This window comes from Myxine glutinosa, chromosome 5 (genome assembly GCF_964187855.1).
Source record: "Myxine glutinosa chromosome 5, kmMyxGlut1.1, whole genome shotgun sequence".
Taxonomy (NCBI): domain Eukaryota; kingdom Metazoa; phylum Chordata; class Myxini; order Myxiniformes; family Myxinidae; genus Myxine; species Myxine glutinosa.
In genome coordinates, this window is record NC_136265.1 from 207,086,338 (window position 1) to 207,113,224 (window position 26,887).

Below are 26,887 nucleotides of genomic sequence, written 5' to 3' on the forward strand. Positions count from 1 at the left end.
TATTGTTTGAACACAAACTCTCAGTATCATAGCTGTCTTCTGTTCCAATAGAGATACGATCATCACTATCATGATCCCCAAAATCTTCAACTGAATAATGACTCATTTATTAAGGGAAAAATATTGAACTCTAATCAAAGATACTTGAACCAAGAACCAAGTTCAAACGTACTATTTATCAATATACTCGATGGTGATGAGTTTAAGAAGAAAATTAAGTTATTCCCTAAAATAGAGCATAGTCAAATATTAATTGGCTCTTTAAATGAGTTAAAAGAAAATATAAGAGAAAATGGAGTGGTACGAGTGTTTTCGAATCGACAAATATTCATTGGCGCTTTATACGAGTTCAAAGAAAATATGGGAGAAATAGGAGGGTTATGGGTGTTTTAGAACCAACAAAGGGCTTGGAGGAAGTGGGAGAAATAGGAGGATTTTTAGGGTATGATCAATGGAATTCGGTATTTGGATGTTTTGAAAATAGTGGGCGTGGTTTATCAAAAAGTGGGTGTGGTTTGTAATAGTTGGTTTATTGAGGATTTAATATTTAATAATTGGCTTATTTGAAAGTGGAATAAATAGATGGATTTTTATTGTATGATCAATGGAATAATGGAAGAAGTGGGCGTGGCTTGTGAATAAATATTCGTTGGTATACTAGGGGAAGAGGGAGAAATAGGAGGAATTTTTAAGAGTTATGGGGGTGTTTTTTCCATTCACCTTTTTCCTTTTTCCCATTCACTTCAATGTAAAATTGGGTGTGTTTTAGAAACCCCATTCCCTACTACTTGAACCCCTCCATAACTGTGCACAGTAAACTGTGCACAACACAGGCCCTACTCGAGCAACGTATCATACACAGTATTGGGTCTGCACTGTGCATCACGTAATTACACTGTACACTTCACATCCGTACCTGGAGTAAATGTACATTGTGTACCTTTTAAGTGAAAATGTGTGTACATTTCGTGTTGGGGAGGATGGCGACAAGCTTGCTCGTGCGGAGCTCTTTTTGACTCTTTGGGTAATTCTCATTACGATGATATCTCTATATATAATCCTAGTCCCAGCTGGGGCAGTTGATGCTGAGAGATGATCGATTGATTTATTCTGCCGGTTACAGGTGAGATATAATTTGATGATGTATAAACATTGTTAAGTTGTTGTCTTTTTAAAACAAGATCGCACTCTCTTCCTCTTTGTATTGCGACCAATGTTCTCTTCATTCTTTCCCTCCCTCATATTTTCTCCTCTACACAGTCATACAGTGGACGTGCAGTTTTATCTGGCTATTTACTGTGGCCTAGCTGGAGCTAACAGCTGCCTTACCTTGCTGCGTGCATTCTCCTTTGCATACGGTGGTGTATGTGCCGCGTCAGTTATCCACAACGAACTTATGTTCAGCATTCTTCAGGTATGTGACGGGGCCTTTATTGGGCCCCCAGTCTTGAGGATTTCCTTGAGTCAAATGGCACCTTTTGTTCTCGTTTCTTTTTATTCATATCTTTTGGCTCCATTTATATATATATTTATATACATGGTTTAGGCTCATGGAAGAGCTAGGATACCGAACAGATCACAACATAACAACGGGAACAGCAGGAGAAAAGGGAAACACCAATAGCATGGTGGAGGGAGAAGGTAGACAGAGACGGACAAACACTAGATGCAGTGAACAATGAGGGTAGGGGAGAACGGTGAGGCGGACAACATGGATACATAAGCAAAGTTTTCGGAGGGTGGGGGGTGGTTTAACAGGTGTAGAAAAGATCATGACTTTGGATGGGGAACTTGATGGACAATTTTTGAAATGTGCACCTATTGGTCAGCCAACTGGAGGACCACACCCACACCTGTCGTAGATCATTGGAATCTCTCACCATGGGGCTATCACTTCACCATCGCGACAGATCACTGGTCTCTGTCTTCTTCTGCATCATCTTTGGTCTTGTATCCTCTGCCCTCTGCATGCTCTGTCCCCCCCAATTACAGCCGTGGCCAAAAATATTGGCACCCTTGCACTTAAAAAAAAAAAACTCACAATTTTATCTAAAAAGAAATTGAAATTGACAAAAGTATTTGGTCTCCACAATTCTTTATTTCACTGTTAATATTACAGAACCTTTATTTTTGATTCAGAACTTAATATATCCTTTTAAATCAGGAAAAATAAAAAGAAATGGCATTGACAAAATTATTGACATCCTCGACTTAATATTTTGTAGCACGGCCTTTGGACAAAATAACTGCAGTCAAGCGCTTCCTATAGCCATGAATGAGCTTCCGACACCTCTCCACTGGCAGTTTGGCCCACACTCTTCTTGTGCAAACTGCTCCAGTTCTCCCAGATTTGAAGGGTGCCTTCTCCCAACTGCTGTTTTCAGATCTCCCCACAGGTGTTCAATGGGATTTAGATCTGGACTCATTGCTGGCCAGTCAGAACAGTCCAGCGTTTATCTTGAACCATTTCTGGGTGCTTTTCACCCCTCAGCCCAAATTGGGCTAAGGGGTATTGTCGTCACGGACGTCCGTCAACTTTTGGTTTCCGTCAATTTCAAGGAGAACGGCTCGTCCGATTAAATCCATTTTTGCAGTGTGTGTTGGGGTTGAGTCGAGGAAGGTTCCTTTCGAAAATGGGCGTGCTGCGATTTTCAATATGGCCGCCACGACAGCCATCTTGAAATTGGTTTCCACCATGCATGGGCTGAGGGGTTACGCCCGCTTTGCGGTGCTATTTATTAAAGTGTTTTTATCCTGCTGCAAGACCCATGACCTTTGACGGAGACCCAGCTTTCTGACACTGGGTTGAACATTGCACTCCAAAATACCTGGGTAATCTCCTGATTTCATGCCATGCACACATTCAAGGTACCCAGTGCCAGAGGCAGCACAGCAACCCCAAAACATCACTGAACCTTCTCCATGTTTGACTGTAGGGAAGGTGTTCTTTTCTTTGAAGGCTTCATTTTGTTTTCTGTAAACATAGAGATGATGTGCTTTACCAAAAAGCTCTAATTTGGTCTCATCTGGCCACAGGACATTCTCCCAGAAGGATTTTGGCTTGTCCGGTGTGTTTTGGCAAACTCCAGTCGGGCTTTATTTTGTCTCTGCCTCAGCAGCAGTGGGGTCCTCCTGGGTCTCCTTTCATTGAGTTGACCTTTTGACCTCAAATAGTTGGTTTCCCAATTTAGTGACTCAATATACAAATGCTGTTAAATTTTCAAGTCTATCGGATGAAAAATGGCGATTTTAGAATTTTAATCTCCAGATGACCTTGGACCTCAAAACCAATAGGCTTCAAATTGTGACGACCTCTACAATTTGGTGAAGTTTCATGACTATCGGTTTAGAATTGTGACCTGTAGGTGAGTGACAGACAAACAGACAGAATAATGAAAAATCACTCATAGAGCGACACTTGGCAAAACAGAACAAAGTAGAATGGCACTCAGTAGCGCATCCTTTAGACCTCAAAAGTAATTAGTGATTGAATTCAGTGACCTGATATGCAAATGGTCTTCAAAGTTTAACTTGATCCGATTAAAATTGACAATTTTTGAAATTTGGCCTACGTTGACCTTTTAGCCGATGTTGACCTCAAAAATAGTTGGTGGTTGGTTTCAGTAAGCTGATATGAAAATCCTATTCAGTTTTCAAGTCGATCAGATGAAAATTGAGGATTTTAGAAATTTGAAATAGTTGACCTTTGGCCTATGTTGACGTTTTGGCCTAAGCTGAACTCAAAAATAGTTGGTGGTTGAATTCAGTTCGCTGATATGAAAATCCCATTCAAATTCCAAGTCAATGAAATGAAAATTTAAGATTTTAGAAATTTGAAGTGGTTGCTGACCTTTGGCCAAAAAAACTGTTCTGCCCTATTTTTATTGTTGACCAGCTTCACACAAATTACAACAACCATTAAGGTTGAGCTTTCCTCAATTCATTCCACCTGATTTATTTATTTATTAAAATACGGTTTTGATGTTGCCCTGTGAACTCTTTGGATTCACTTGAGCAATGCACTTGTTGATATTACATCCACATCCACAACCAGGAAAAGGATGTAATACCAGACATACCAGACATACCAAACACCAGACAAATGAAAATTCAAGCTCCACATCTGTGCAAAGCTCGGTGATGTAATGGTTAGTGCCCACCGCGAGTGAGCGGTCGGTGGTGCAAACCCTGACCGAGTAATACCAAAGGCTTTAAAAACGGCACATGATGCTTCCTTGCTTTGGTGTTCACCATTTTAAAAGGCTAAGAGCATGGACAATCGCCATAGGTTGTCATTTATGGGGAGGAGGAAATTCCTCCTCATGAAATACCCCCACTGAGTGCAGTGAGAAAGGCGGGAGCCATTGTTGTGACGTCGTTGGTACCCAGAGTACCCTGGGAAGTGACCAAGGGGTGTGTGTGTGTGTGTGTGTGTGTGTGTGTGTGTGTGTGTGTGTGTGTGTGTGTGTGTGTGTGTGTGTGTGTGTGTGTGTGTGTGTGTGTGTGTGTGTGTGTGTCACAGCCAGCTCCACTGCGAGTCTTGAATGTTGTAAAAAAAAAAAAAAAGACAAACATTGTGATTTCACCAATGTAACGAATATGCATATTTTGAGGTGCATTGTCGTTTCCGCTGTGGCGTGAGCTCACCTTGCTCACAACCACCGTTGTTCTACCAACTGTCTAGGCTCCCGTGTCTTTCCACGACGTCACACCGAGGGGCCGCATCCTCAATCGCTTGTGCTCGGATCTATTCACCGTGGATGACGCTCTGCCCTTCATCTTGAACATTTTCCTGGCCCAACTGTACGGCCTGCTCGGCTCTGTCATCATCATGTGCGTCGGCCTGCCTTGGATGAGCCTCGTTCTGCTCCCGCTGGCCGGAGCATACCTGTACACGCAGCGGTTGTACCGCTTTGCCTCTCGTGAGCTCAAACGTCTATGCAGCGTGACGCTCTCTCCTCTCTACTCGCACTTCTCCGAGTCGATCATGGGCCTGGCCGTTATCCGTGCCCTAAGAGCACAACGGCGGTGAGTGAATACCTGCGCTCGTGACTCGGTATGAATCGGAAGGGAGTTATTTACTTTCCCGACTAGGGACAACAAATTTAGACCTTCAAACGAGGTTGAATAAATGTAGGTGATGTTTTGTGAGATACCCCATGGTGGAGAACACCTTGAGCGGCAAGACTGACTTTGAATGTCTGAACCGTTTTGATCTCGACAACAACCCGAGCACAAAAAGTTGGTGCAATAAGGGTGGGGGATTCTCTGCTCATTTTAAACTTGACAAACTGCTAAGAAATGAATTTTAAAAACCACAGGTTCATGGAGGAGAATGAAGGCCTGCTGGAGGTGAATCAGCGGTGCCGCTTCGCCGCATTGGCAGCTGCCCAATGGTTGGACATAAGACTCCAAATGATCGGGGTTTCTATGTTGACGGCCGTGTCCCTTCTCGCCATCGTGCAGCATCAAGTCCGCGTTGCGAACCCAGGTGAAGCTCGTGGGCAACCCCACTTTGATACAACCCCCCTTTGATGTAACACCACATTGATACAACCCCACATTGATACAACCCCGCTTTGATACAACCCCGCTTTGATACAACCCCGCTTTGATACAACCCCACATTGATACAACCCCACTTTGATACAACCCCGCTTTGATGTAACCCCACATTTGAACTTTGTAGTGTAGCATATTCCTATTTTATGAGGAAGCCTTGATACCTTTAAAGTTATGTCCAGCAAATTGTGTTTGTTAAGCTTTGCTCTTCCATGAATCTGGAATTTGTACGAAAAACCCCAAAAACAAAGCTAAAATATGGAAAAACAATAGAGACGGAGGGAGTCGCATTGCACGGATGTTAGGACAACAAAGGTTGCAATTATGTGATGAATGACCGAAGAGGGAAGGAAATAGCAACCTGCAGAGATGGGGAGTGGAGGGGGCAGGGTTATAAAATATAGTGGGTTTTCCAGAGCATGAGAGCTTATCAATGTATCCTAGGAACAGGACCAGGCCCAAGATGATTTTCTGGGATGCCACAACCTCGACTGGGAGATGACGGGATTCTGTCGAGAGCTACGCTGACTGCGCGCGTGGAAGAAGGCGCCAACTGGGAAAGATTATGGATTGCTGTCCTCCAAGCAGATTGGAGGAGACAGAAGGTGAAGGACAGGCCGAAGGGAGCAAAGGATAAGTTAGGGAGGATAAGCTAAGGATAGGGAGGAAAGGTTAGGATAAGGTGATTATAGGCTCGGCTTTTTACCTTCCTTCCATACACGATCCCCATCTCCTCTCCCTACACCACCAGGCCTCGTCGGCCTCTCGATCTCATATGCACTGAGCATTACCTCACTGCTTTCGGGCCTCGTGTCGAGCTTCACGCAGACCGAGATGCAGATGGTGAGCGTGGAGCGTACGGAGGAGTACACCACAAAGATCCCCCAGGAACCACGAGGGGCCCTCGTTCAGGTCAGTGCTATCACCAATGGTGTCTGCCTTTACTAAAAACTGCTGCTTTGGTGCGTTCCTCAGGGCGTGGCATCTGGGAGCAGTCAAGGTACGAGGCTGTAAATTCGGACATCCAATGTGGTGTTGCCTTGTGGACGTTAAATACCCCATGGTGTGTTTTTACCGAGTAGGTAATTGTGTGTCACCAATTCCTACTGTAAAATGTTCCTTGGCCTAAGTTGTATTGTAAAATCACCAATGGATTACGGAGGGTAGATGTGGCTTAGACATAACGGATCAAATTTCTCCCGCCTCTGGAACAAACTCCCTCACGCTCTTCAATCCCACTCCTCCCTCCAGGTCTTTAAAACAGCTGTTCACCACCATCTCTTATCTTCTATTCCCCCATCCAAAACCTTGATCTTTTCTAGCCCCGTTAATTCAGCCCAGATCCACTTTTTTGAAATTCCGACTTCTTTCCTTCAAGCCCTCTCCCTCCCACAGATCTCCCGATGTCTTTGCTCTCAAATGTTGTACTTGTGTGCTTCCCTCTCTCTCCCCATCTTGTCTCCCGCTCCCTTTATCTTATGTTGTGTGTGGCAGTTTGTCGTTTTGTGATTAATGTTAGCTCTTACATGAGCCTCGATCTTGCATACAAAAAAACAATAGTGTGGTATTTTTTCTTTGTATAGTATTTCCTTGCATCTCTTCCTCTTTCCTGACTTTGTAATCTTTAAAACCCCCTGTTTCCACTTTTCATATAGGTGGACCTTGGATGGCCCACTCGAGGATCTTTAGAGTTTCGGGACGTTTCTTTCCAATACCGCCCTGGTCTCCCTTACGCCCTGGCTGGGGTTTCATTCTCCGTCCGACCAAGGGAAAAGATTGGTATCGTCGGCAGGACAGGATCTGGGAAGTCGAGCCTTTTCCTGCTGCTCTTCCGAATAGTGGAGTCACACATTGGAAGCATCTACGTCGATGGAATTGATATTGCGACAATGGACGTATCCGAGTTAAGGTTGGTTGTAATTGTGTAAACTAAGTTTTAAAGTTGTATGAAAGATGTACCTATTGGGCCTTCAAATAATTTGATGGATACACGGAGCTTATCTGTAAAATGGCGGATGTTACTTCCCACTGGAATTATTTATTTCTTCCTATAATTCTGATTTCATCAGTGTTTTTGTCTTCACACGTTTACCAAATGCATTGTTTAGTGTTTGGCAACATTCGGCATTAAGTGATGCAAGCTAACAGCTCTGTATAATGAACATTGTATACAACAACAACACAACATGCATTTTAAGGCCATTTTCCCTGCCAGAGCGGGGGTTAGCCTTGCGGTCCCCATGACAATCTTCTCCATCTTGCCCTATTTTCTGCATCTCTCCTTGTTAACCCCCTTGCCCGCATTTCTTCTTGCACCATCTTTAGCCAAGTCTTTCTCGGTCTTCCCCGTCCTCTACTTCCTTCTACATTCATTTCCATCACTCTTCTCAACCAGTCACTCTCATCCTTCCTCAACACATGACCAAACCATCTCAACCTGTTCCTCTTCACAGCATCAATCACAGGCTCTATTCCCATCATTTTTCGCAATTCATCATTTGTCTTCCTCTCTCTCAACGATACTCCGCACATCCACCGAACCATTCGCATTTCCACCCTTTCCAGCCTTCGTTACTGCTCTACGTTCATGACCCATTTCTCGCTCCCATAAATCATAACACTTCTCACACATGCAGCATACACCTTTCCCTTCAGCTTCAACGACACTCCGCACATCCACCGAACCATTCGCATTTCCACCCTTTCCAGCCTTCGTTGCTGCTCTACGTTCATGACCCATTTCTCGCTCCCATAAATCATAACACTTCTCACACATGCAGCATACACCTTTCCCTTCAGCTTCAACGACACTCCCCTCATCAGCACGCCACTCAGTTCCCAAAACTTCTTCCATGCACATCTCTCTAGCAACCGTTGCCGAGTCTGATCCACCTTCTCCATTCAGCATGTCTCCGAGGCAGCAAAATGTTTTCACACCTTCCAGTTTTTAGCCATCTTGGCTGCCTTATAACTTTCATGCTCTGCTGTTTCTGCTCCCGTACCCTTCGCCTTCTGCCACTCCTTGAACTTCTTCCTCTTCTCGTCAATCCTCTTTCCAACTTCATCATCCCACCACCATGTTTCTAAGTGCCTCGGTGGTCCTTTTGTCCATCCACATACCTCACCAACGGCTCCCATAATGAACATTGTATACGAGACCATAATGGTGATCGTCCACGGGTTAGGGCTCACAGAATTCCAAATGCCAAGACAGGTATGCTTTTGAGGTGCTGGTGTTGAAGTACCGTAGATAATTACATGACTCACAATAAGTTAGGGATATTGTGGGAGTGAGTATTTTTTTATAGGGGTTAGGGTTAGGGTATTGAAATGAAGAATGCTGTGTTTTTTCACACTCATTAATAACCATAGAATTAGGACCAACAACTTTTTTCTACATAATTAATACACAAAATCAACCACACCGAAGAACCTGCCAATATCCCTAACTTATTGTGAGTAGTGTATTTGAGCCTGAAGCTTAATTTTTTACACTGCGCTCACGAAGCGAAAAGCAGAGTAAGGCATTCTTGTACGAATGCGTACGCGCTTGTCTACAACAACAACAACAACAACAACAACAACATGCATTTTAAAGGCCATTTTCCCTGCTAGAGTGGGGGTTAGCCAAATGCTTGTCTGCATTTTAAAAATCATTTTCTCAGCAACCCTTGGTCCGATTGACACACTTTTACCATAGAAACACCCCTGCCTGTATAATTGTTTTATTCATAATCATGTCACAGGTCACGTGGTATGGAATCCATCTTGGAAAAACGTTACACCTCCATCTCTGAAACTGCTCTGGAAAAAATTGAAACGTGGCTCATTGTAAAGAACTCCACATGGGGAATAAGTGTTGTTAACGATGACGTCATTGGTGTCTTAATTATGACATCATAATGTGAAAAGTACATCGTTTAGTCTGATCAGTTTGGAATTTATTGAGCGTGATCTACGCAACAATTATTACATTAGAGAATATAAATTTATGACGTCATCGCTCACATGGTCTGGCAGCCATATTGGATCATTTTTTAAAACCCTTCAAAGACAGAAGAGTTGGCTCGCACCAAGTTGACTGTGCAGGGCAAGTATTCGATTCAACAATAAAATGGCTGACTATTTTGCATCAAGAAAGGTGAAATGAAAATGCAAGATAACCAATCGGCAGCTTTTCAAACGCGGCGCGGGAAGCGGCTGTCGTAAAGGGAAGACAGACAAACGCATGGACAGACACCACAGTTTTCAATATATAATAGATCAAGAGGTTTTCTTTGTTGTACAACGGTATTTCTCCATGTGGATGATTATATAGCACATACTACTGCTACTCCTTCCCCCAAACAAGTTAGAGTGAATCACTTTGGATGTGAAAGGTTTGTATGTTTTACACAGATCGCACCTGGCAATCATCCCGCAAGACTCCTTTCTATTTAAGGACACATTCCGCAGTAACCTTGACCCTTCAGGAACATGCTCCGATGATGAACTCTGGGCAGCCTTGCACAAGTGTCACTTGGCCGACATTGTGGAAAATCTAGGTAAGTGCATCCAGCATGGCGTTTAACTCGTCAAAACCTTGATGTACACCGCTCCTTTCATATTCCATCTCCAGGCGCTGCATGACGTCATCACAGGGCACCCGTGTGGGCTCGGCGATGACGTGCACCAAAACCGAGTACTCAGTTTGTACTCCGTTTGTTTGTTTGTCCACGTGATATCTCAGTCATCCTTTGAGCGAGGAAGCTGAAATTTCGGCACAATAGTGAGCACGTGCTTTGGCAAAAATGGTATTTTAAATGTTCTGGTTAAACAATTAATTGATTAGTTGCTTAATTATTATCGATTTATTAAGTTGGGCTAGCGTTGGTGTTGGGCTAGCGGCTAGGGTGCCGGCTTAGGATCCTAGGATCCTGGGTTCGAATCCCGGTCAATCGCTGAATTAACGCCAGGGGGGTTGACTCAGCCTGTCATCCTTCCGAGGTCGGCAAATTGAGTACCAGTTCACTGGTAATTCCCTGCTTGTCGTTAAAGGCGGCAAAAAGGGTTGGCGTCAGGAAGGGCATCCGGCCGTAAAACATTGCTTCAAAAAGGGGACCGAAAAACAACAACAACCACAGTTCCTGAAAAAGGCCAACCCCCGCTTGCGGGGAAAAATGGCCTCTAAAGGTGGTTTTATTAAGTACTCAATTCCTTTCTCATCTGGGCAATATCTCGGTTATCCTTTGAGCTGGGAAGCTGATATTTGGACACGATAATAACCAAGTGATTTGGCTGTAAAAGGTATTTTTGATTTATCAATTAATCATTCAATTTTATCGATTTGTTAATTTTCAAAAAGTTACTGATTTGGATGAAACAGTGGTGATTTAGTTATGCTATTAGCCGATTGATTAGGAAATTAATTATTTTACAATTATGAGTTATTTATTTAATGAATTACTTATTTATTTTCTTTCTCATCTGGGCAATATCTCAGGCCCCTGTTGAGCTTGGAAACTGATATTTGGACATGACAATGACCAAGTGATTTGGCTGTAGAGTATTTTTGATTTATTGATTAATCAATTAATTGATGCACAATTAATAAATTGTTTAATTTTTCGATTTGTTAATTTTCAAAAATTTACTGATTCAGATGAAGCGGTGGTGGTTTAGGTATGCTATCAGCTAATTGATTAAGAAATTAATTATTTTACGATCATTTATTTAATTACGCGATTAATATATCAATTATTGTAAATCTCTCCCTCCCAATACTGTCTCTGTGCTGCATGGTGGCATTAGGTGCCCCGGCAATGCCACACGCTGGAGGATATGTTATTTATTTGGCATGGGGGTGGTGTACTTTGAATGTATCTGTACTTGTTTTGTCATGACATTAATATTATGCTGTTATCATTAGTGTTGTTACTTTTGTGATTAGAAGCAGCCATGGAAAAAAAATGTCACCATGATCATGACTTGACCATGAGAAGATCTTGACATTAACACCTTACCATGGAATTTGCCCAAGGCCTTGGGGAGAGGGAGAAATGAAGTCTCCATTCCAACCTCCATTCTGTGACCCTCGGTCCCCCCCAATCGAATGTATCGCAGTAAAAATATAGATAGATAGACAGACAGACACTCACCAAATTGCATATTTTAGTACGATGATGTCTCTCGTGCCTTCGGCTGCGGAAGCATTTAAGAAAAGTTTTGAATCCGATGAGCAGCAGGAGAATAACAAGCCAATTTACAACTTAAGCATTAAAGCTAAATTGTTGCATGCTGTGCAGGAGGTCTGGATACCATGTTGGCGGAGAGGGGACAAGACCTGTCCATGGGGCAGAGAAAGCTGGTGTGCCTGGCTCGGGCTCTGCTCAGGAAAACGAAGGTATCAAGACAGCATGCTGTTACTGTTGACTCATTGATAATATTGGGAGGGGGCTGGGAGGTAGTGGATTGAACAGTCAAACCAGAAAAGGTTCAGCACTAGCCTTTTTTGGGAGGAAGAATAATGAATGACCCTATTCGGTCACTCCCTGTATACATCTGATGCTTGAAACATGGATTTAGGTCCCACAATATATCTGGTATCTTGGCACACAAGTAGAAATGGATCACCATGTTTGTTAATTAGTGTTTAATGCTTCTTTATGTATGTAATAATAATAATAATAATAATAATACATTTTTTTTGTATAGCGCTTTTCAAGAAACCCAAAGACGCTTTGACATAGTACGTAAAACAAAGACAAAAAAGACAAAAATACATAATTAAATAACCAAACAGAAAGGAAGGAGAAGGAGAAGAGACGGTCAGGGGTTGAATGCGGTGTTGAACAGGTGGGTCTTGAGTGATGATTTGAATGTGGTGAGTGAGGACGAGTCTCTGATGGTTTGAGGTGGTGAGTTCCAGAGTGTGGGAGCAGCGATGGAGAAGGCCCTGTCCCCCCAGGATCTGAGTTTGGTCTGGATGGGGGGGGGGGGGGGGGGGGACAGGAGGTTGGCAGCAGCAGAGCGGAGGGTGCGGGTGGGAGTGTGTCTGGGGAGAAGGTCAGTCAGGTAGGATGGGGCCAGGTTATGGAGGGCTTTGTAGGTCAGGAGGAGGATTTTGTACTGGATTCTCTGGGAGATGGGGAGCTTGTGAAGGACGGGGGTGATGTGGTCCCGGGCCCGGGAGTGGGCGAGTAGATGGGCAGCGGAGTTCTGAATGTATTGAAATTTATTGATGATATTTGAGGGTGAACCATAGAGGAGGCTATTGCAGTAGTCCAGACGGGAGGTGATGAAGGCGTGGATGAGGGTTTCTGCAGCTGTGGAGGAGAGGGATGGACGGAGACGGGCGATGTTTTTCAGATGAAAGAAGGCTGTCTTGGTGATCTGTTTAGTGTGTTTGTCGAAGGAGAGGGTTTGGTCAGACGATGCCAAGATTCTGGATGTGAGGGGAGGTGGATACTGGGAAACAGTCGATGTTGAGGGTGAAGTTGTGGGTGGATTTGGTGAGCGTTTTTGGTCCAATAATGATTATTTCGGATTTATCACAGTTTAGTTTGAGGAAGTTGATTTGAAGCCAGGATTTTATTTCAGTGTTGCAGTTTGTCAGGATAGAGTGGGTGACGGTGGAAATTGACTTGGCGGAAATGAAAAGCTGGATGTCATCGGCAAAGCAGTGGAATTGGAGACCATGACGATGGATTAAGTGACCAAGGGGGAACAGATACAGGATGAAGAGGAGGGGACCGAGAACTGAACCTTGGGGGACACCTTGGGGGAGGGGAGCGGTGGGGGATTTGCAGTTATTGATGGAGATGAACTGGTGCCTGTCGGAGAGGTATGTATGTATATATTATATTATTACATACACGATCTTGTTCAATCAAACCCTATCAGATTCTGTGCATTGATGAAGCAACTGCCAGCATGGATCACAACACCGATCGTCTACTTCAGGACACCATCAGAAGGGAATTCGATGACAGCACCGTGCTTACCATCGCTCACAGGTACGCATAAACCTAGTGCTTAGTATCGCTCACAGGTACCCTAACAACCAACAATACAGTGCTAACCATCACTCACAGGTACCTTTACATTAACCTTGTTTACAACACTTAATTGTTAGTGCAAACAAATGATGAATGGGAAATCATCACCACCTCGTGTTGTCCTTGTGCATTTGAAGACCGAGGGACGCTGCAAGTGTTATCTCATGCGTGCTCATGTTTCACTTTCTATCAAACCAGCATGGGAAGTATAAGCTAACTGATCACTGTGAGCATCTCGCCATTGGTTCAGAATGGAACTAGAACGACACTCGGTAGGGCACATACCTCCGCCAGTTTAAGTTTTGTATCGCACCGATAGGCCGAATCTGAATCCTAACCTTAAGCAACATCTAATCGGCTTGTTCTGCTCACCTACCCAACTCATCCACCAAGTTTAATCATAATCCATCGATAACGTGTTGAGATATGCTGCTTACAGCCAGACAAACAGACAGAGGTGAAAACAACCTCTGTCCACCTTCGGTGTTGGAGGTATCAAAATCAGACAAATACCTGTGCTGCATGATGCATTTAATCACGTGATGATTTCATTTTTAACCTTTGCTTTACTCGACCTCACTTTGTAAAATCAAAAAAATTAATTTTTCTAGACTTGGGGGAAAACAGTTTCCTTTTCATTTTCACAGCATTACCCTCTCAGTACGTTCGATTATAGTCCACATTCTCGAAACGTAAAGGTACTACCCACCCCGTCTGGATCCGTGTGTTGCAGGGTGCATACGTTGTGCTGCTGCGACCGGATCCTGGTGATGGGTGCCGGCAGAGTGCTTGCCTTTGCTCCACCCAGCGAGGTTTTCGACGACCCGAAGTCCTCCATGTACTTCCCCCAAATAAACGACTCTTGACATCAATAAATATTTGGAATGGGGCTGATTCTGGCCTTTATTCTTATATGGGTTTAAGGCGGTGTATAAAAGCAGCAGCATCTTTGGGTTTCTTCCTTTTTAGTCCAATAAAGCTGGAAATAACAAAAACTTCCACGTGTGGAGAAAGGAGGTCAACCTTCCAGGGATAGTCGAAGGTTGTTGTAATGGGCACGGTCCTGGAAAGCAAACAAGTTTGAGCTTAAATATTTGTCAATGAATAATCTATCAGCAGCTGAACATCACAAACTCCGAGACAAATGGTTGTGCCGCTTTTTTCGCCAACAACGAGGTTCCACCGAATCATGGAAACGCGTCTTTTGGTGGTGCTTTTACACAAGGTAGGATTGACGTGGTACCTGCTTGGACACGGAAGGCTTAACCTTCCCAAATGCTTCTTCAAAATGTTGCTTCCCAATGAAGATGTCACATGTGGTGTCAGCTGGTACTGTGGGAAGAGGATATTCAGTGATTTGCTGTTCCAGTCGTTGGTACTGTAGAACGAGGCATCCACTACCAAACTCAACTTATGAAGAAATGGATTTTGTAATAATTGCTTCAATCAACGTCTATGTGAGCTTTGGTCTTCAAATAAATGAAAACCCAGAATGTCCTTGGTTTATGAACAAATTCATTCGATGCTGCTGCCCTCCTACTCCAACTCCCTCAGCCCACTTCCTTCTGCCACCCCCTTATCAACAATCCCGTAAAGCTTCTACCAACTTCGTTTCTGTCAATCACCGAATTAAGGAGGTGAATATAAGGTGAGGAAGGGTGTATGGAATAACTCCGTGAAGGTGTTGTGTGCTGTTTAATTACCCCCAATGGTGAAACTCAGCTTCTGCCTCAGAACCGCAAGCGCAGCTTCACGTACGAGGGCCGCCAGGTCTGCCCCCCTGCACGCAGACAGCGACGAGTTTGGTGAGGATTTCGACCACTTTCCATCATCTGTCGCTTTGAGCACCGCACTGCTTCATGCTCCAGGGTGTGTTTATGGCACCGCAGAATTCCAAAACTCAATGTTAAGCATTATCAATGCCATTTGGTTTGGGCTTAGTGCTTCTGCCTCATCTTAGTTTGGGAAAGCACTGACATGATCAAATCAAACTATTACAAAAGTTGTGTTTTACTGCTGTTAGAAACAAACAGAAATATACAATGAAGTAATGCACAGCGAGAGTCCAACGGAGTGCGAATGCCAACACCATGTCTCTTAGGCTTTTCCTATTTGACATTTCACTTCCCCTCCTCAAACTTTAAACGTGCTCCTCCTCCTCCTCAAACTTTAAACATGCTCCTCCTCCTCCCCAAACTTTAAACATGCTCTTCCTCCTCCTCAAACTTTAAACATGCTCCTCCTCCTCCTCAAACTTTAAACATGCTCTTCCTCCTCCTCAAACTTTAAACATGCTCCTCCTCCTCCTCAAACTTTAAACATGCTCTTCCTCCTCCTCCTCAAACTTTAAACATGCTCCTCATCCTCCTCAAACTTTAAACATGCTCTTCCTCCTCCTCAAACTTTAAACATGCTCCTCCTCCTCCTCAAACTTTAAACATGCTCTTCCTCCTCCTCAAACTTTAAACATGCCCCTCCTCCTCCTCAAACTTTAAACATGCTCCTCCTCCTCCTCAAACTTTAAACATGCTCTTCCTCCTCCTCAAACTTTAAACATGCTCCTCCTCCTCCTCAAACTTTAAACATGCTCTTCCTCCTCCTCCTCAAACTTTAAACATGCTCCTCATCCTCCTCAAACTTTAAACATGCTCCTCCTCCTCCTCCTCCTCAAACTTTAAACATGCTCCTCCTCCACCTCCTCCTCAAACTTTAAACATGCTCCTCCTCCACCTCCTCCTCAAACTTTAAACATGCCCCTCCTCCTCCTCAAACTTTAAACAGGAGTACCTCTTCTTTTCAATACCCCCAAACAATCTCCAGTGAATAAAAAAAACGTTTCTCTTGCTATAAAAGCTCTTAATAACAAAAACACTTCCAAAATGTATTTTAAAGTGCCTCACTCTTCTTCTGTCAAAATCTCTTCCTTTCTCTTCCACAAGGCTTATTTCACAAAACCTCCTATTTACCCCAAACCCCACTTCTAAATGCTTCTAAAATCCTCTTTCACCTACAGCCAAATTTTCCTCCATGCCTTCAACCAAAAACATTCTCACCACCCCCACTCTGAGCTTTTGTCACATTCTCTGTCTCTCTGTTTCTGTCTCTTTCTCTGTCTCACTCTCTGGACCATACCACGCAAACCCTCCTATCTACTTTCTCAACAATTACAATATTGTCCAGAAGAAGTTCCGTCATTCGAACTCTTGGGTGTTGCTCTCAGCCATGACCTCTCTTGGGCAAGCGACATTACAAACTTGGCCTCCAAACCCAGACGTGGACTGGGCATTCTCTGTTGTGAAAAGTCCTTCCTTCGCACATCTGAACTCCTGTCCACCTACAAGGCCCTCATCTGCAGCTTGATGGAGTACTCCTGGTCTCCCAGCTGGCCTGTTGCACCTGCCTCCCACCTTGTTTGGCTTGTCGCCTTGGAAACGAACCAAGGTTTTCAAGATCATTGGAATCTCTCGCAATGAAGCCTCCATGACTTCCTCCGTCCTGCTGTTGGCATTTTCCCCTTCTCCTCCTGCTGTTCCTTTTGTGATGTTACGTTCTGATCTGTTCCGTGTTCCAACTCTTCCACGAGCCTCGATTTTGTATATAAATAAAAAGAAGAATGCCACAGTAAAGGATGTCATTGATGAAGTCAAAACCGAGATAAATGCACAGCATAGTCGTGCATCCACTCACGTGAAACCCTCAGTGCGAATGTCCTGCCCCAAGCTCTGCAGGTCCACATCCAGAAGCAATGGGGGCTTGGTTCCGTCCTTAAGAGACAATTTAAAGATCACACTTGACCCTCACAGTCCTTGTCCATGATGATACATGGCGATATAGGAAGATGACCCACCTTTCACATAAATATGAATACTGAATGCCCTCATCAGCAACATTAAACCGGTTCATTACGAGAATGCAAAAGCAGAAAGAAAGAACAAAGAGAAAATCACCTTTGTTAAAGTTTTCAAAATGGCAACCCGTTCATCAGGCCCTGGAAATCCAAGGTACATCGTTCGGTCAAGGCGACCAGGCCGCATGACAGCAGGATCCAGGATATCTACAGTCGCCAACAAGACAAGTCAGTGTGTTTTTTGAAAACGCATTTCAGTTATTGAAATGGAAAAAAAAAACGTCAAACACGAGTAAAGAGACAAAGTATTTCACTCGTTTCCATGTTAGGGACATTTACTTCACCAAATAATAACACGAGTATCAACGTCTCTAATAACATCCAGGACAAACCAGGACAAGAATCAATGAAACCTTTACCGGACACCTTTCCAACCAGCGATACAAAAAGTACAACACGTACAGGGCCCCGATTGCAATTATTACCTGGTCTGTTGGTAGCTGCCATGACAAACACGTGGCGCCGATCCAGCAAACCGTCCATCTCTGTGAGCAGCTGGTTCACCACGCGGGCAGTTGCACCAGACTGGGATGGGGAATGGTACGAGGTACGTACACACAGCTCAGTGCAAGCACATTAGTCAACACGAGTAATGTGTATATATATATATATATATATATATATAAAATATACTTTTCTGATTTAGTTCAGAAAATGATGCTCTGATGCTCATTCATGTACATTATAGTATTGTCGTGCATGCTTTATTAGCTACCAACCGGTCATAGGCCTGGCTCGGGCCTTGTGTTTGGAGCCTCGACTCGAAAATGACTGGATACAACTTTTGCCTGAAATAACGGCTTCATATTCATAGACGTTTTACCCTTGGCTTTTGTTTCCTTTACGACACCAAATTTAGTGAAGTATTTGCCAAGGTAGTTGTTTTGGAGGTGCACGTGCACATCAATGACTGTGGCCCGGTAGCACGTGTGTATGTACAAGTCGTAGAACAGTGAGGGGGTTAAAGCTCAAAGCAGATTTTAGCTCACCTGGAACGAAGATCAGGTGAGCTTATGCGATGGCGCGTCGTCCGTCAGTAAACACTTGGAACTTCTTCTCCGAAAACCGCTGATGTGATTGCGACCGAATTCGGCACAAATGATATTTGTTGTGTTGAGACTAAAGTTTGTTCACGGCATTAAAAACATCGCGGTCTACTGGGGGTCAAAGTGGGTCTATGTTTGACCCCCAAAATAGGAATTTGCTTTCTTCTCTGAAACCTGACCACAACCTTCATCACCCATGATGTACAAATTGTTGTTCACGGCATAAAAGAAAAAAAAAAATCGGGCGCTGAGGGGTCTACTGGGCGGTTGCCCTCCCCCCTTCCCCCCAAATCGATATTTGCTTTCTTCTAAAAAAATCTGCACAAACAGTTCCGATGAAACTTGACCACAACATTCCGTTCATCGGCCGTGATGCACCAACGTTTGTTGCCGGCATGTTGTCCCCCTCCCAAAGTAGGTATTTGCTCTTTTCTCTGAAACTACGAGTCCAGACACAATTTCGATGAAACTTTACCACAACCATAATCACCCATGATGTACCAATGTTTGTTAAAAGCATTATAAAAATTGGGGTCTGAGGAGGTGTATGGGATGTGGGGGGGGGGGTCAGGTGGTTGCCCCCCAAAACAGGTATTTTTTTTGTTCGTGTGTTTAAAGTCTTATGATTATGTTCGTATGATTCTACGTGCTGCCCTGTTTTCAAGCAAACATTGAAATTGGTTTAAAATCCCTTTAATCAGTGCAGTATACTGTTTATTCTACCAGGTGAGCACCGGGGGTATCGCCCCTATGTTTCAATTTGTTTTTTTTGGAGGGATTTAAACTGCCTTAAATACTCCATGTTTGAAATGCTAATTTAGTGAAACATTGGAGTAACGCCATGCAGTCACGGTCAAAGACACAGGAAACAAGGTACAAAGAATTCTCATTTTATGTTGAGACTTTGGGGTGTAACAGCATTAGTCAAAATCACAATGGCAAATTACTACTCATGTGGTGACGTCATATATACCGACAAGCCGGCAGGATGGCCTATAGGTATGCACACTCGCCTCCAAGATGTCTAGCCTGGGTCTGAATCCCGAACCGGCTACCCACAGTCATCCTGACATCTTGAAGGCAAGATGGGGCATCAATCTGTGTGCCGTCCCTCGAAAGGACATTAAACAGGTGTCCTGTCTGCAAACAGGTGTCAACACCAAGCCTGGTGTTGGCTTAGCGGTTAGGGTGCAGGCTTGGGATCCTAGGATCCTGGGTTCGAATCCCGGTCGATCGCTGAATTAACGCCCGGGGGGTTAACTCAGCCTGTCATCCTTCCGAGGTCGGCAAATTGAGTACCAGCTTGCTGGGATGAATGATTCCGGTGTGTACCCCGATTTAGAATAGGTACACTGTATCCCTGCGCATCGTAAGAGCGTGACCAAGGGTTGGCGTCAGGAAGGGCATCCGGCCATAAAAACATTGCCTCAAAACAGGGAACCATGATTGTCATGGGGCCCGCAAGGTTAAACCCCGCTCTAGTGGGGAAAATGGCCTTAAAACGATCATTCATTCATTCATTCCTGTCTGCCAGTATTAGTTGGTTGATGCTAAAGATCCCACGGTGTTCTCCGTGAAGTGTAAATGAGCCATAACCTACAGGGGGCACTGTGTCAGCTGCACAGCCATTTCAAATAATTAAATAAACCAACCTCATGCTCTGACCTTCGAGGACAAAGAGCGTCAACTTCATCAAAGAAGATGACGCATGGAGCGGAATTCCTGGCTCGCTGGAAAACTTGCCGAACAGCCCTCTCACTCTCACCGACATACTGCAAGACACAAACTCGGGTTAAACCCGACGTGGCACAAACAGTGGTGTGGTGGCACCGCTTACACAAAAACTAAGGTACGAATGTGTACACGTTAATGCGGATTAGGGCGGGGAAGTCTCACACGTGATCTAATACTTGAGGAGCAGGTTGTACGAGGGTGGTTAAAAATTGACCTGGACTTGTATTTTTATAAACGACCATCCCGGTGTTTCCCAGGCAGGGTGATTCATCAATGTGTGCCCCATCCCTCATCCCAGTTACACTGCGCGTCCCGTTTGCCGTTTTTAGTTGGAGGACGTTAAGGATCCCACTGTGTCCTTCGCGAATAGTAGGCGCGCTATTGCTGGCAACCTGAAGAAATTCCAAATTCCTGCCCTGACTTCCTGAGCCGGAGTAGCGACCCAACAAGGACTGAACCACCTTTAGAGGCCATTTTTCCCCGTGCCTTTTTCGGGCACCATGGTGGCCTTTTTTTTTTGGAGCAATGTTTTACGGCCGGATGCTCTACCTGCCGCCAACCCTGTTAGTCGCCTCTTGCGACACACAGGGAATTACCAGTGAACTGGTACTCAATTTGCCGACCTCGGAAGGATGACAGGCCGAGTCAACCGCCCTGGCATTAATTCAGCGATCGACTGGGATTCGACCCCAGGATCCTTGGATCCCAAGCCAGCACCCTAACCGCTAATCCAACACCAGGCTAACCGACAAGGACTGTTGCTTAATAACTGCTTCGGCTGCACCATCACTCTGGATGGAGTACGAGACATGATGATAAATTCGAGTTAAGTAAAGAGTAGTGTAATACAACAACAACAACAACATGCATTTTAAATACGACCTAGTGTAATACGACCTTCGTAATACAACATACAAGTGTAATACAACTTCATAATACAAGTGTAATACAACATAGTGTAATACGACCTTCGTTAATCGCATTGAATAATGGCCTGTAACTTGCCAGGCAGGTTTATGTGCCTTAGAATCGGTTCCACTTTTGTTGGTAATGCAGAGGACTCCATTTACTCGAACGATTCCATAGGAGGTCCAACATTTTAGAGCCGGTTTATAGGTTCTCCCTGTTCGGTATTCTCAACTTTGTGGCTGTCCGTCCAAATCCAGCTCCATCACCATTCCACGTCATTATGGTTTGTGGAAGGCAAATATTTCTTTCTTTTTTCTTCTTGTTGCATGAGGGTCTTCCCAGATGTTTGTGCCATCTTTTGCGTTTACCGTTATTCCTGCGACACCTTTTAAGCTGCATTACATAATCCTTTCTTAGTTTTTGAATCTCTGGAATCAAACAGCGCTCTGTTGATGGAATTCACTCGAGGTTATATTGCATTTGAAAGGAGACAGATCCTCGGCCGCTCTGGCACATGATCTAATGCGGTTGACTGTACCGGTGCATTTCTCTTCCCAGGTGTTTGTGTGTGCATTTAGCAGTCAACCAACCACTTATTTGGCACCGACCAGGTCAAGGTGTTTCATACCATGTTCAGAAGCTCCGGACCTTTCACCGAGATGAAGTTCAGACCAGACTCGTTTGCAATGGCCTACCAAAGAGAGATGGGGTGAGCATCAACACCAAGGATAGTTCGTCAGACAGAAATATAGCAAACTGCATTATGTACACGGTTTATTATGGGCCAAAAAAACAAGACAATATTAGAACGGCACCAAGTATAACGCACACCTTCACCAGGCTGAACAGTTTACATTTTGTATCCCACCGATAGGCCGGATGTGCATCCGGACCTGAACCAAAATCGAATCGCTTGTTCTTAACTACCCATCTCGTCCACATAGTTTTGTCATAATCTGACCACGCTTTTTGAAACACCGTGCTATGTATCGTTTTTTCCCCATCTCTCAATGGTGAAAACTCGCTTAAAAATTATTGTATCCGGATCCAGATCCACATCTTTACTAAAATCTACTCGATCGGCCTGAGCATACACCCAACCTGTCCACCAAATTTCATCTGAAATTGTCCATAACTTTTTCCGATATCCTGATCACAGACAGACAAAAAAACAATCAAGGGCGAAAACAACCTCCGTCCACCTTTGGTGGTGGAGATATAAAAAAAATGGTTAAAGTTATTGACGCCACTGAAGACCGGTAGTTTCTTGCTGGAATTGGGCCCCACCTTTGCCACCAAGGTTTTCCCACAACCAGGAGGTCCAGCAAGCAACACTCCAGCCGGCTTGGATAGTCCCAGAGCCTGGAAGCATTTGGGATGTCGCACGGGAGCCTACAAACGGATGCACGTAAACACACACCACAGTTAGGTCCATCAGACGTGTTTCAATCATTATAAAATACAAAATTGATGATCAACTCTGCCCATAAAAAGCAACTTTTAAAATTATCATTTGGCCATCCTTAAGCATGTATTTGTAGATTTGATAAACTTGCTGCATTTAGAAATATTTTACATTTCTCTATTTGTCGAAACAATTTTAATGCCCGTAAGACTTCAATTTTTGCAAGATGTCCAAGTTATAGGAACTATGCCGATGTAATTAGCGACAGCATCTTCGCATGGAGGTCAGTTCATCTTGTTCTCTTGTATTTTGCCAGAACTGCATTCCCCCTTTGTTCCTGCATAATCGCTTAACATTTTAAAACTACAGTTTGACACGAATGTATAACTGGATATCTTAGATGGCAATCAATTTTTATCTCAATTAAAAGTCTTGTGAAAAATTAAAGATCACGTGAGAATGCGTGAGACAGAAAAGAGAGAAGTAGGAGAGAGACATCAGATGCTTCTAAACTTGAGTTATGATCTACAAAATGATTCAAGGCGCACATGACTTTTGACATTTTAAACTCAAAATCTAATGAGTTCATCTTTGTATCATATTCCATACTTGTGCCAAAGTATGTCTGAAATCCCTACAATAGTGCACAAGTTATTCAGTAGTTCACGTGATAAGGAAAACCTGCTACGCACATAATACCTCCGGGTGCCTTTGGCCTTGGAGGCATAAAATTAATTAATTGGCAGAGAGAGAGGAGTGTTACTTGATGTACTTAACAAATGGCGTCAACGCGTGACAGAATGATTGCATGCCATCAGTCAGCTGTTAGCCAGAAGGCAGTGCAGAATGGCAAGAGAATGTAGTTTTCGATACATGTATGTGTGTGTATATACAGACTTGGCATTTAATATGGAATATTTTTTTTGTGGGGGTGAACTTACTTTTCAAGACGACTTAGAACCAAAAGTTCATTGGAATTATGTTGAAATTATTCTAGATTTTGTTAATGTGACCTTTAAAGGAAACAAAAACCACATTTGACATTTCGAAGCAAATAAATTGATCCTTGAAAGTGATGTAAACTGATATCGAACTCAATTCACGGACAGTACTGTGTTAAACTTCTGTACGTTTTCCAGAAGTATCTCTTTATTTTGCACATTAGCCAAAAAAAATTTCAACAAAAACAAAAGCTAAATTATGACTGGGATTACGGACAGTAAAATTACAGTTCAGTACTTCGTGTAACCCCCACGAGCATTCAGGAGAGCACGTACACGTCGAGGCATGCTGTTCACGAGATTTGCCAAGGTTTGGACAGGAATCGCTTGCCATGCAGTTACAATAGCCTGCTGCAATTCACGCACAGAGGCAGGCTGCTGGTCCAAGTTGTCGATTTGACGCGTTAATTCTACCCACAAGTTCTCTATCGGATTCATATCCGGGGACATGGCAGGCCACTCCATATGCTCTACACCACGGTCAGCAAGAAAGTGTTGGATCATGCGAGCACGATGAGGCCGTGCATTGTCATCTTGGAAGACAAAGTTTCCTCGAAAGGCTGCACGAGCAAATGGAAGCAATGTTTCTTCCAGAATGACCCTGTACTTGAACTGGTTCAGGTTCCATTCAGAACAACCAGGTCAGTTTTGCCCCCTGCATGAAAAGCAGCCCAAACGGTCACCCCACCACCTCCAGCTTGGACTCTTGGCACTATACAATCTTCGTTGTGGGCTTCATGCACTTGTCTGCGTACTCAGACGCGGCTATCTTGACGATAGACCAGAAATCTAGACTCGTCACTGAAGGTCACGTGATTCCAGTTTCCTGGCTGCCATTGACGGTGCTCTCTGGCCCACTGCAATCGGCGCTGGCTGTGTTGTCTGGTCAGGCGTGGCTTTCTCAGGGGATGCCTGGCACGATAGCCTGCTTGGACCAGTCGCTGGTTGACTAGCCTTCTGGATAGGCACATTTGTCAGTTGCTGCCCCTCTGCCCTAAGCCGATTAGCTGTCTTGGTACGGCCATTGCAGACTAACCGGTGCAGCTGGCGATCATCTCTCCTTGTGGTTCTGCGTGGATGTCCTGGCCTCGGTTTTGGAGTAGAGACACCCCTCTGAGCATTTCGTTTCAGGATCTTTGACACCTGACCTTGAGTGATGCCATACTGCCGAGCAATAGCTCGCTGTTTCATGCCAGAATTTCGTAAAGCCACCACTCCATGACAAACAGCATTGTCAAGTTGACGGACCATCTCCAGAGGAAGCGGCAATAACTTTTGTAGACGTGCAGCAGTTGTTTTCCACTAATACAGAACGCAACAACCCTTATATACCCGATTGTGAAGCCAATCGTCAAATGTACCTGTCCTTACATTTTGTCACGCCACCTGTGATATAATCCTGTTATTGACTTCTTGCTGCGAAAGACAATCAGTGACATGGTTCTTTCAACAAAGACATCACCGAAGCGTAAAAGAAACTCACCAGATTGATATACTGAGTTCAGAAAGTAAACCTAAGTCAAGGAAAAAAACATATTCCATATTAAATGCCAAGTCTGTATATATATACCATGGAGTCATTTGGATTTACTCCCAACCGCAAATCTTTGCATATATATATATATATACATATATACATTGACATTTTATTGAATGTATAATTTAATATTGAATGTATAATTTAATATTTAATGATATTAAATTGATAATTGATATTTAATGTATTTATACATTTATATATTTATATATATATTTTATTTATAGTTACCCTGTCTGTTAAGTAAACATCTCCTTAGTATACGGAACATTTGTTTGTGCAAAAGAACACAGGTACAACAAGGTCTTACTAGAATGGCCAACGAAAGCTCATTCCGAACATAATCCAGGGCACCGATATCGTCCCAAGTGGTGTCGGGTACGGTGGCGAAGCCCTCTCGCTTGGCAGATGGCTGCACGCGGGACAAAGCAACTTGGAAGTCCGTCAACTGCACACACAGTCCATCGAGTGCGGTTGGAGAGAGCAGTTGAGGAGATCGCAGCCAGCACAGCGCTTTCTCCAACTCCCCATGCTTAAACAGACAGGAAGAATTGGAAATAAATAAATGCATTCCACACGCACAAACAATAATTTTACAATTTAAATTTTCCAATTGATCAAGGAGAATTTTTTTTTTTTTTTTAATAGTCAACATTTTCAAAAATAAAGGAATTTTGAAAATCGGTGGAACGTGGCATTATTGTGGGAACTATTTGAACCTCAAACAACAGGAAGACATTAAACAAAGCTTCTTTTACAACAATGACCCAATTAAGTTGTTTATCGATTTTCTTTTCGGTCTTCGCACCTTTATTTACATCCTCTCTGACATTACGGACAACGGAGGATTACAGAAGTTGGCGGCAGGATATTTTGGCCTGGGATTCCTTGATAATCGATGCTTTCAGTCACGACCCGGAAATTATTTTGATCGTTCATTGTATTTTAAACCCATGGACAGGAGGATAATTTCTGGCACATTTTTGGACTTTTAGTTCATAAAACCATTGTATTTAAAACTGATTTTTAACAAGCGACCAAAGATTCATTGCATGTACTTCTCACCTCAAAGCTGTCTAGTTTGGGTTAAAATCCAGACCCAGCTATAAACTGTCAACCTGGTGTTTCACAGGCAGGGTAATCTATAAATACCTCATCGTGTCCTTCACGAAGAGTAGGCGAGCTATTGCCGGCACCATGAACAAATTACAAATTCCTGCCCTAACCAGCAGAGGGCGCTGCGTCAGCGACATAGTCACACCCTCCGCCAATGATGCAACCCCACAGCCTCATGCTGCATATGATCGAAGAATATTGCATGTACTCGGTTGGATTCCGTTATAATGAAACGGCAAACCAAATACTACATTGGAGTCATCAGAAGGAACCCAAATAAGCAAAGAGCAAAGATTGAGTCATCAGGAGGAACCTGGATAGGATTCGGGTTTCAGCTGCGACTCCACAACCCTCGAAACCATCCAGGCGCAGCCAAGTGAACCTTCCAGAAAAATCTCTGCAAGAATTCACTTCTCCTTGGACAGATAGATGAAGAAAGAGAAAAAGAAAGAACAAGCAAGAATTAGAATGAATAAGGAGAAATGTGAAAAAGCAGAAAGTAATGTGAAAGAAACAAAGATCCTTAACTCCTAGCCCTAGCTCCTTCCCTTAACTCCTAGCCCTAGCTCCTTCCCTTAACTCCTAGCCCTCACTCCGAGCTCCAATGCCTAGCCATAACGCCTTGCCCTAACGC

At 43.8% G+C, this 26,887-nt stretch overlaps 2 protein-coding genes across 4 annotated transcripts in view; one reads left to right on the forward strand and one right to left on the reverse strand.

The window, feature by feature from the left end:
- ABCC10 (ATP binding cassette subfamily C member 10) overlaps positions 1 to 15,095 on the forward strand; it is a 71,414-nt gene extending 56,319 nt beyond the window's left edge. For both annotated transcript variants that reach the window (XM_078779406.1, XM_068115006.2), the window contains exons 15-23: positions 1,261 to 1,414; positions 4,685 to 5,028; positions 5,322 to 5,491; positions 6,314 to 6,474; positions 7,218 to 7,471; positions 9,961 to 10,106; positions 11,847 to 11,944; positions 13,444 to 13,556; positions 14,332 to 15,095. In XM_078779406.1, coding sequence (XP_078635532.1) covers positions 1,261 to 1,414; positions 4,685 to 5,028; positions 5,322 to 5,491; positions 6,314 to 6,474; positions 7,218 to 7,471; positions 9,961 to 10,106; positions 11,847 to 11,944; positions 13,444 to 13,556; positions 14,332 to 14,464 — 1,573 coding nt within the window. In that variant the 3' untranslated portion in view covers positions 14,465 to 15,095. The remainder of the gene's footprint in view (positions 1 to 1,260; positions 1,415 to 4,684; positions 5,029 to 5,321; positions 5,492 to 6,313; positions 6,475 to 7,217; positions 7,472 to 9,960; positions 10,107 to 11,846; positions 11,945 to 13,443; positions 13,557 to 14,331) is intronic.
- NVL (nuclear VCP like) overlaps positions 14,113 to 26,887 on the reverse strand; it is a 54,265-nt gene continuing 41,490 nt past the window's right edge. Inside the window, exons 14-23 of one of the 2 annotated variants that reach the window (XM_068115007.2) lie at positions 25,448 to 25,669; positions 22,482 to 22,586; positions 21,823 to 21,885; positions 20,204 to 20,323; positions 17,931 to 18,030; positions 17,546 to 17,652; positions 17,286 to 17,362; positions 15,302 to 15,378; positions 14,842 to 14,930; positions 14,113 to 14,661 (exon numbers count right to left, since the gene is read on the reverse strand). In XM_068115007.2, the coding sequence (XP_067971108.2) occupies positions 14,617 to 14,661; positions 14,842 to 14,930; positions 15,302 to 15,378; positions 17,286 to 17,362; positions 17,546 to 17,652; positions 17,931 to 18,030; positions 20,204 to 20,323; positions 21,823 to 21,885; positions 22,482 to 22,586; positions 25,448 to 25,669 (1,005 nt within the window). In that variant the 3' untranslated portion in view covers positions 14,113 to 14,616. The remainder of the gene's footprint in view (positions 14,662 to 14,841; positions 14,931 to 15,301; positions 15,379 to 17,285; positions 17,363 to 17,545; positions 17,653 to 17,930; positions 18,031 to 20,203; positions 20,324 to 21,822; positions 21,886 to 22,481; positions 22,587 to 25,447; positions 25,670 to 26,887) is intronic. The other variant, XM_068115008.2, reaches the window with a different exon arrangement.